At 37.1% G+C, this 10323-nt stretch overlaps 1 protein-coding gene across 1 annotated transcript; it reads left to right on the top strand.

Annotated features, from left to right (window-relative positions):
* Positions 1 to 2100: 2100 nt before the first annotated feature.
* cdc42se2 (CDC42 small effector 2) lies at positions 2101 to 10022 on the top strand (the record flags this gene model as incomplete). Its single annotated transcript, XM_056452767.1, has 3 exons — positions 2101 to 2202; positions 5969 to 6088; positions 6468 to 10022. Coding segments are annotated over 2 exons (204 nt in total), but the record flags the coding sequence as incomplete, so codon positions are not given.
* Between the last annotated feature and the right edge of the window lie 301 nt (positions 10023 to 10323).

Below are 10323 nucleotides of genomic sequence, written 5' to 3'. Positions count from 1 at the left end.
AATTAAATTTAGTCTAAAAAGTTTCATTCTCTGGTTTTGCATCAAATATACCAGAGCCTTCAGTATGCAATGTAAATAGTATTCAGTAGTAATCTCTTAGAGGCTTATGGTGGACTTATGGATTTAGGAAAGAGCAGGCTGAGATTAGTCTGTTTTAGTCCAAACTCCTCTTTTATTTAAATGTTTATACACGGCTTCTGGATGATTTTATTTTAAGGTATTTGACGTTTGAAAACAGGGTTGGGAAACACTGAAATAGTCATTTAAAGGGATAGTTCACCCAAAAGTTAAAATTCTGTCATTATTTACTCAACCTTGTTTCTGGCCTTGATTTCCCGTCAATACTCTCCACTGTTCTCTATTCATTAGACGTAAAATAAATAAATAAATAAATAAAAGAACCCTAAAAAATAATTATTAAAAGAATACAAAAAGGTTTAAACCTGAATTATACTATTTATACAAGTGCATGTTAATGTTCTGCTGCAGCCTTTGCACAGTCGCGTACACCTTTAAAAAATGTAACTCATACCTGTCAACATTGGGATGTGAAAATAAGGGATATGCCCACCAGTAAAATACTAAAAATAAATAAATAAATAAATAAATGAATAAATAACCCCCCCCCAAATTATTAAATATGTTCTTCTGGAGCTGTTTCATTGTAAATAAACAGTTAAACAGTCAGTAATATGTTTTATTATCATTATTTACAAAAGAAAAAATAAATAGCGTACATTAGCAGCAAATAAGTTAGCAAACTTAGCAAAGCGTATTAAAATTAATAGCTATTATAAAGAAATAGAATCAAGTTATCAAATCTCATGAACCTTTTCTTCACTGTATAACTTACACCAGTGTTTCCCAACCCTGTTCCTGAAGGCACACCAACAGTGCACATTTTCAACCTCTCCCTAATCAAACACACCTGAATCAACTTATCATAACATGAGAAGAGACTCCAACACCTGAAGTTAATGGGTCAGAAAAGGGAGACATCCAAAATATGTACTGTTGGTGTGCCTTCAGGAACAGGGTTGGGAAACACTGACTTACCATTCTGAATAAAGAGCAATGAATGAATCTCATTTATTTGGATTTTTCATTTGATTACATTAAATAACAGGTGTCACTTTAAAAGTGTACACATCTAATGTTATAATGAAAGCTTTCGATTGCTTTTCTAACTTTTTATGCTCATTTAGGACAACATTATTTGTGTTTGAAAAAAAAAACCCATCAAGATCGTCATCTTTATATGTCTGTTCAAACACGCACCCAAAACCCAGACCTACGCTCCGCTTCAAATCGCGTGTACAGAATCCGTTTGGGAAACAGCGTCTATTTATGACTTTGGAGTGCATCAGCTGACAGTCACGCACCGCTATATGACTGTTTTGAGGATTGCATAAGAGGGGCGACTGCAACTGTAATGAAAAGGAAAGGGAATCCCGCTGCCTTTATATTTATTTCAAAGTGTTTTCATGCCCAAATAAAATGAAAGCACAGAACAGACTCACATTTAAGAGCAAGGGGCGGCCCCTGGTGGTTCGGCGGTATGAGATGCGTATAGGGAGAATCGTCTCTAAATGTTTATTTGCCACACTTCAGAGAAAGACTGAAAATACAGGAGAAATACGGGAAAATACCTTTACGGGATGATGGTGAGATAAAATTGTAAAATATGGGAGAATCACGGAAAAAACGGGCTGGATCAGTTTGCATTTCTGTGTGAAGTTTGCATGTTCTCCCAGTGTTCACGTAGATTTCCTCCGGGTGATCCAGTTTCCCCCTTCAGTCCAAAGCCATGTGGTATAGGTGAATTGAATTAGCCAAATTGGCCGTTGTGAATGTGTGTGAATGCAAGTGTGTATGGGTGTTTCCCAATGATGGGTTTAGCTGGAAGGGCATCCGCTGCGTAAAACATATGCTAGATAAGTTGGTGGTTCATTCCCTGATTAATAAAGGGACTAAGCCGAAAATAAAATGAATGAATGAATGAATGTTCCTTTTAAATGCAAATATTGAAATAGTTTTACAACAATCTCAAGTGTGTTTGTTCAGATATATGTTTAGCTATATTTGTTTCTTCCTCCACAGAAGAGGCGGAGACGTATAGATCGCAGTATGATCGGCGAGCCAACCAATTTTGTCCACACGGCCCATGTAGGCTCTGGAGATCTCTTCACTGGCATGAACTCTGTGAGTACAAATAATGTTCAATTCACAATCATCACATCATTATTATTCCACCAGCGATTTCATATGTTTTGTCATCTTTTCCATGCAAATCTCCATTTTCTCATTTAGTATGCTTTAATTAAAAAACAAATGACAAATGTTTCCAAAATTGACCTTATTCTTGACGTACAAGTGGGTGCACCCATTGGAATCTTTCTGGCTCGAGACTTCCGGGTCTCATTGTTTGTTTCGGACCATTTGTTTGACCGTTTTCAGCCATGTTTTATTCCTAGTCATTTCTCTCATAGGCAACTGAATTGGAAGTTCTAAAACAATCTCAAAAACGAGTGCACTTCCACATGGCAGAATAAGGTCAATAAAATAAATCTTCCACCTTTGTTTTTGTGACACCAGCAACAGTATATCAAGTCCCCAATGGAGTTGAGAAGCACCTTTGGTCTTGAGAAAAAAAGCAGTGTTTCTCAACCTTGTTCTTGGACACTTGTTAGATTAGTGGTTCTCAATTCTAGTCCTCACTTCCCAATGCTCTGCACATTTAATATCTGATCGCTTCAGAAGTGTGGTCTAATTCATCTGTAGGTGCCCTGTAAAGCAGACTCCACAGGAGATTTCACCATGATTCCAGTTCGAAGAGAGCCTATATTTAGCACTGGAACTACCAGAATTCTCATGTTTGTCTGTTTAGTGGCTAAATCGTACGAGTTCAGATGTACGAAAATGTACGATTTTAAAAAGGAGGCATGGCACCTAACTCCACCCCTAACCCCAACCGTCATTGCGTGATGAGCAAATCGTACTAAATTGTACGAATTAGATCGTACGAATTCATAGGAATTAGCCAATAAATCAAAAAGTTACGAATTGCCGTGAGATTGCGTTGGAATAACCATAGTGGTCATATAAGATGTCATATCGCCACGTCATACTTAGCTTAAGTTTCAAATATCCGTCATCGTATTTAATTAAGTCATCACCAGTGTTGGGGAGGTTACTTTGGAAATGTAGTAGATTACAGATTACCAATTACCCCTATTTAAAATGTAATAAGAAGTGTACCTTTTCGAATACTTTAGAAAGTAACTTTAGAAAGTACTTTTTGATTACTTTTAAGTTTCTGATGAATATTTTCAACTAAATCCTTTTCAAGCATTTATACCAAGCAGATGTGATCTTACAGTAGCTCTGTTTACTGTCAGAATTTCTAAATCTTTCATCACTTGAATTAAGATTATATTAATTTAATTTTAAAGTACAGCCACTACATAACCAGACCTTATAACAATTTTTTTTACTGTTGTTACAAATCTAAATTTTAGTTAGTTGTGCAGGGTGATTTTTGTAGAATTTGCAATAAAAAAATACAAAGCTATTTTTGAAATTTTCATTTTTAAATCGAAGCAACTTAAATCCAAGTCAATCAGATCTTAGTGATCAATAAAACATATGAGGCACAATTGTTCAGTTCAGTTATTTACTGTAAATAATATGCTGTGCTAAACAGAAACAATTTAAAGTATAAAACAGCAAAAAAAAAATTAATAAATAAATAATTAAAATAATAATAATAATAATAATAATAATAATAATATATATATATATATATATATATATATATATATATATATATATATATATATATATATATATATATAATATATATATATATATATGCTACTGAGAAATGTAGTTAAGCTAATTTGATAGCACCAATATGATCACTACTTGTAGCGACACTACTGCCCAACCCTGTTTATTTGATCAAATCGATTTGGCCAGAGGAGTCTGTTGGTGCCCTGAATTTTACATTTCCAGCAATGAAATGCATTTTTATCCCTCGCCATGGTGGCAGCTCTCAGACTGGTTGTAGTAGCCTACTGTTTTCAGTGGCAGAGAGGATTAATGTAACTGGTAGACGTGGTGCACAGCAATCAAACCAGAAAACCAATCAAAAGCATCAGAATAGCACCGCTTTAATAAATGGCCTTAGCAGAAGGCATCTTGCATATCAAAAACAGCCAAAGCAACTGATTAATATTATGCTATGGTAGTTCTAGGTAAAAATAATTAGAACTCTTTTGTGTTTTGCAATTTTAAAAAAATAACAATGTTAAAAGGAAATATACACATATTTAGTAAATATCAGGGAACAAAGTTATTAAATGACAAAAATTAAAAAGTAAAAACGGTCAAAATGGCCGCCTCAGTAGTTCTGTGTTAATTCAGATGGAATTTTAGTGAGTGATAAAAGAATTTAAATTGTATTTGTTTACAGAGGTATATTATTTTACAATTTAGACTTCTCTAGTAAGTGTCTTCTGTGTGTGAAGATGCTGCAGGCAGCTAAGCTAAGGGCGTACTCACACTATGTACAGTTGCCGTGAACCAGGCTGAAGCATGCTTGTCCCCCCTCCCGTCTCCCCCGACAGCCTGCACTCACATTACATTCGGGCCTGAGCAAGCTAACGTCAACGATGATGCGCTGTTCAGGAAGCGATCTCGCTCAGCACAGTGGGGATTTCTTTAGTTATATTGTTTTAGTCATTTGGGATGCGGTGACACGCAGTCAAATATTTCGCCGAACAAATCAGGCACGTTTGACGCACATAAACAATTAAAAGTCCTCGTGCTGCAGGAATTAGGAGGTTTGCTAAAGGTGCAGCTGTCGTGCAGTGAGGGGATTGCGTCTTTAATGATCTACGACAGTTTGCGTTCATTGAACAGTAAGAATGATTAATAAATCCATATGAAACAATCCAGTAAAAGTCACGTCTCGGCTTCAGTTTCGAGCCTAAGTGAACCGCACTCTGGCACACCTCTTCCAACCGGGCCAGGGCCAGCCAACTGAACCGTGCCTGAGCCCATTTCAGAGAACTCACACTTTTCAAACGATCCAGGAAACGGGCTTGGATAGCATAGTGCGAGTACGCCCTTAGTCTATGCTAAGCTAAAATAAAAGATTCATAAACAGTAAAACTCAACTGTTTAAATCTAGGGGAGTTATAAAATGAGCCTATTTTCAAAAAAGTGTTTATTGTTTGCTATTGGTGTGAAAACAGCATGCTGGTGATCTGAATCAGTTGTTAAATAACAGTGACATGCAAAATATGCAGAGCTGTGGGTCACGAGGACTGGGATTGAGAACCACTGGGTTACATGTTATATCAGGCTGAGCCATTTAGTGTGGCTGAAATAATCACAAGCTTAAAGGAATACCTACATCAGTGATGAGCCACTTTGCTAGGAAATATCCAAAATTGTCCTCTTATCGATTCGAAAATAATGGCAAACTCCCTTATACTGCCTCTATCCACTATTTCCTAAATTACTGAGAGCTGTATCCAGTAAAACACCAAGTGTGCATGTACCGAGAGAATAAATCTATAGACATTGATTGAATATTGAATGTACATGTGTGGTTGTGGTGTATTATGGGATTGAATGAGCTCACTGGATGTATATTGAATGTACATGTGTTGTGGTGTATTATGAGATTGAATGAGCTCACTGGATGTATATTGAATGTACATGTGTTGTGGTGTATTATGAGATTGAATGAGCCCACTGGATGTATATTGAATGTACATGTGTTGTTGTGGTGTATTATGGGATTAAATGAGTCCCCTTGATAATGTCCACTATTGTTTTAATGCTATTTTTAATGGGTGCCCCCTTAAATACTGCCCTGGACACAGATCTGGAAATCCCTGGTGTGCATGATGATTGGCTGTAAGGTTGTCTGAGATGCATGTTTTAATCCTGTGTTCAGGTAAACTCCATTCAGAACCAAATGCAGTCAAAAGGAGGGTATGGAGGAGAGGCGCTGTCTGTTAATGTACAGATGCAGCTGGTGGATACAAAAGCAGGATAATGTGTGCTGTTGGAAGGGGTAAGTGAAGTAACCATTTTTGGCTGCATTAAAAGGATAGTTCACTCAAAAATGCACATCCATATCATTTCCTCACAAAATCTCACATATTTGCCCTTGCAAATGTTTTAGGAATTCCGATTCATTTTCCACTTTGGGAATTGACTAAGGATAACAAATGTTAGTAAACCATCAAAAGCCAAATTTTACATAAAAAATATGGCTAATAATCTGAAAGTCAATGCAAAAGTCTAGTAGGTTTTTGTAGAGGGATCCAAGGTTGGATTACAAAAATCAATCATCATTGGAGGCCTATATAAATAAAATCCCATTGTATCGTGTGTTCACAGAAGTGGTCATCGTCTTAATAAGATGCTAATTTGTGTTGTATTTCTCACAGGTTCCATGATGTGCATTTTCTGCTCGGCGGTTCCCCTCCAACATCTTCCTATGTGCCCTCAATGGCAACTTTTCACCTCATTCTTCTACCTAGCAAACACATGGACAGTTGTGCACTCCATGGTAAAGAGGTCGTCCTGGCCATCGGACATCAGGATGCCACAGTGCTTTAGTGTTGTGTCCGTTTCTGCTCCATAACAGACGTTCGCTCGCATGCCTCTCAACGCTCACCAGCCTACAAGTGCAACTTGTGTCCCTGCTTAATCCTGTTGTTTGCTGTAAACTCTCGCTTTTTCCATCATGCGTGTTTTATTTTTGTGGGTCCAGAACCGGTGAGAACAGGGTCGGTTCTCATTCGCTTGCCGTGAAAAGACTGCTTTTTATTTTTTTGGTTTCAATAAATCAACACGGAGCCGACAACAATGTTTGTAAAGGAAAGTGCAGTGCCAAAACTGCTCAGTGCAATGGAAAGTACTTTGTGTTTCAGCAAGAGCACAACAAATGCCATTTTTTTAAGGAAGCGTGATTCTTGCTTTGCTGTTTACAGTGTCTGATTTGCATTTCCTGTTTCTTGTCCCTTGTTTGTTTTCATTAGAGTTCAAATCTGATGTTGAAAGGCATGAGTGGCATTTCACCCTCTGCTCTGCTGTGTCGATGTACACCCGTAACTTGACGTGAAGCAACTCGAGCTATAGATAGTGTACAGATAAAATGTATAAAAAAGATTTTGTTTAGGTCTAGTGCTTTTTATTGATGTAGCTATTATGATTTACAGGGTTTTCAATGAATAAGGTAAGAACACCTCTGACGGGAGTTTAAGTAAACTCATTCAAGTAGCATGGCCGTAAAATATTGTCCAGTTTATAAGGCCGTCTTTACACTGAAAGAGGCAATTCTGATTTTGTCCTCTTATGTGGCACAGATCGAATATGGCCCTCTCACAGTTGAAGTCAGAATTATTAGCTCTCTTGTGAATTGTTTTTTTCTTTTCTAAATATTTCCAAAATTATGTTTAACAGAGCAAGGAAGTTTTCACAGCATTTCCTATAATACGATTATGATTAAACTATCCCAGAGCGCCATCTGCTGGTATAAACTAGCCCAGAGCACCATCTGCTGGTAGAAATGAGCCCATCTGCTGGTAAAAATTATCCAAGAGCAGCATCTGATAGTAAAAACTAGCCCATCTGTTGGTAAAAACTAGCCCAAAGCACGATCTTCTGTTACAAAACTAGCACAGAGCGCCGTCTGCTGTTAAAAACTTGCCTAGAGCGTCATCTGCTGTTAAAAACTAGCACAGAGCGCCATCTGCTGTTAAAAACTAGCACAGAGCGCCATCTGCTGTTAAAAACTAGCACAGAGCGCCATCTGCTGTTAAAAACCAGCACAGAGCACCATCTGCTGTTAAAAACTAGCACAGAGCACCATATTCTGTCAAAAACTAGCCCAGAGCACTGTCTGCTGTTAATAACTTGGCTCGAGCGTCATCTGCTGTTAAAAACCAGCACACAGTGCCATCTGCTATTAAAAACTATACCAAAGCGCCCTCTGTTGTTAAAAACTATCCCGGAGCGCCATTTCCTGGTAAAAACCAGCCCAGAGCACCATCTGCTTGTAAAAACTATTCCAGGGTTTAATCTGCTGGTAAAAACCAGCCCAGAGCACCCTCTGCTGTTACAAAACTTGCCCAGAGCGTCATCTGCTGGTAAAAACAAGATCACCACGTCCCCTAAAGCGCTCCATGCTAAAATACACAAGGCCAACAGAAATATATTGCCTGCTTATATTGGCCATCTAATTGATCTGATCTGATAGTTGATCAACTGAAATATTATGAAAATATTAAACAGGTACCTTATTTATTGAAAAACCTCAATGTTATAAAGTCACAGACTGAATTCTGGGGTCCTTTCTGTTGCCTACTATTGTAGATTAACTCAGAAGCTGTTTTAGAACATATGTTTTGTTTTTAATAGACACTGTTGCATTCTCTCGAAAATACCATGTTGAATCTCATAAAACTTGTCAAGTTCTGAAGTTTTGATTGTATTTAATTCCAAGAAAAAGAAAGTTAAATATATTTCAAATTAGAAAATAAGATATTTGCATTGAGAAGCTCATTGGTTAGCACTGTTGCCTCACAGCAAGAAGGTTGCTAGTTCAAGTCCTGGCTGGGCCAGTTAGCATTTCTGTGTGGAGTTTGCATGTTCCCTCCGTGTTTGCCTGGGTTTCCTTCGGGTGCTCCAGTCTCCCCCACAGTCCAAAGACGTGCGCTCTAAGTGAATTGGGTAAACCAAATTGACCGTAGTGTATGAATGTGAGTTTGTATGGGTGTTTCCCAGTACTGGGTTGTGGCTGGAAGGGCATCCGCTGCGTAAAACATATGTTGGAACAGTTGGCGGTTCATTCCGCTGTGGCAACCCCTGATAATCAGGGACTAAGCCGAAGGAAAATGAATGAATCACATCCTTTTCTTATTACTGTTAGTGGTTTCAAGGGATAGTTCACACAAAATTGAAATTTCAGTCATCGATTGCTAATTCTCTACTTGTTTCAAACCGGTTTGAGTTTGTTTATTCTGTTGAACACAAAGAAAGATGTAGAAATGCTGAAGAATCAAGAAAAGTAGCCATTGACTTCCATACTGTTCCTACTATGTTTTTTTCCCGCCAAAATTCTTCTCAATATCTCATTTTGTTTTCAACAGATGAAAGAAACTCTTAAAAGTTTAGCACTTGATTGAGGAAACAGTGAGAGAATTTTCATTTTTGGGGTGAACTGTCCCTTTAAAAGTGTGCTGAACATTGAAAAATAATATCATTATGCAAATATACACTTTAAATTCCAGAAACGGCTTATTTTTGTGAGATTTGTCTAATGAATTAGAATTAAACAGGCAGTTTAATTAGATTTTCAGCTATTTTCATCCATTTAGCTGTGGGTTAACATACAATCAACTTCAGTTCTTTACTCAGGTCAAGATTAAAACAGATGTGAAACTTTTTTCTTGTGAAATCTTCATGAATCCAGTATTGCCGATGCCATAACAAAAGCAAAAATTTCAATTCTATAAGACAAAAGTCAAATATATGTCAGTATTTTCATAAACAGTGGAAAAACTGGGTCTATTATTTCATTTTTGACCGAATCTGGGTTATGAATTATATATATATGAAAAAGTTTAAATTATGATCCTTACTTGTTTGGTATTTCATGCTATTTAAGGCCTGCTGTGTCTTTGTGAATAATTGCCAGATGAAAATGTAGAATTATGGAATATTGGCTTTGAGAAAGTCAAAAAGTCACTTGTGTTTGGTTCTAGAAATGCAAGCATACATTCCCGTGTAGATTTGAATAAGGAATGCTAAATGTGTCTGTGCATTGGTCCCTGTTATCTGTTGTCTTTTTTCTGAAGTGCTTTATGTTTGTATATATCTGCACACTGTTTGCCATCACCATACCTTAAATTATTTCCCTGTTTTGCTACTGTTGTGTCTCGTTTGTTTTTACTGGCATGTTTCCGTCTTTGACTTATTAAAAACAAAACGTGCCGCTACCAACATTTCTTTCCAAAATTAAAGCTTTACAGTTACAGTTTTTCTCAGTGGCTTTGGTGCATTTCTCTCAACACTATTTACATTTGCACAACAGTTAATGCATTTCTCAAAACAATTAGTACAAACTGCAAAATCTAGTTGATAACAAGCAAAAGCGCATCACTTGCTCAAAATGGAGAGCTCATTCCTTAAAAGCAATTAACTGTTGTGCAAATATAAATAGTGTTGTGAGAAATGCACCAAAGTGACTGAGAAAAACTGTAATAAATACCACCTTGATGAACAGAATCATTCTCTTTA

Source organism: Danio aesculapii, unplaced genomic scaffold (genome assembly GCF_903798145.1).
Source record: "Danio aesculapii unplaced genomic scaffold, fDanAes4.1, whole genome shotgun sequence".
NCBI lineage: Eukaryota > Metazoa > Chordata > Actinopteri > Cypriniformes > Danionidae > Danio > Danio aesculapii.
The sequence above is the reverse complement of the archived record's forward strand: the minus strand, read 5'-3'. Positions and strand labels throughout refer to the sequence as shown.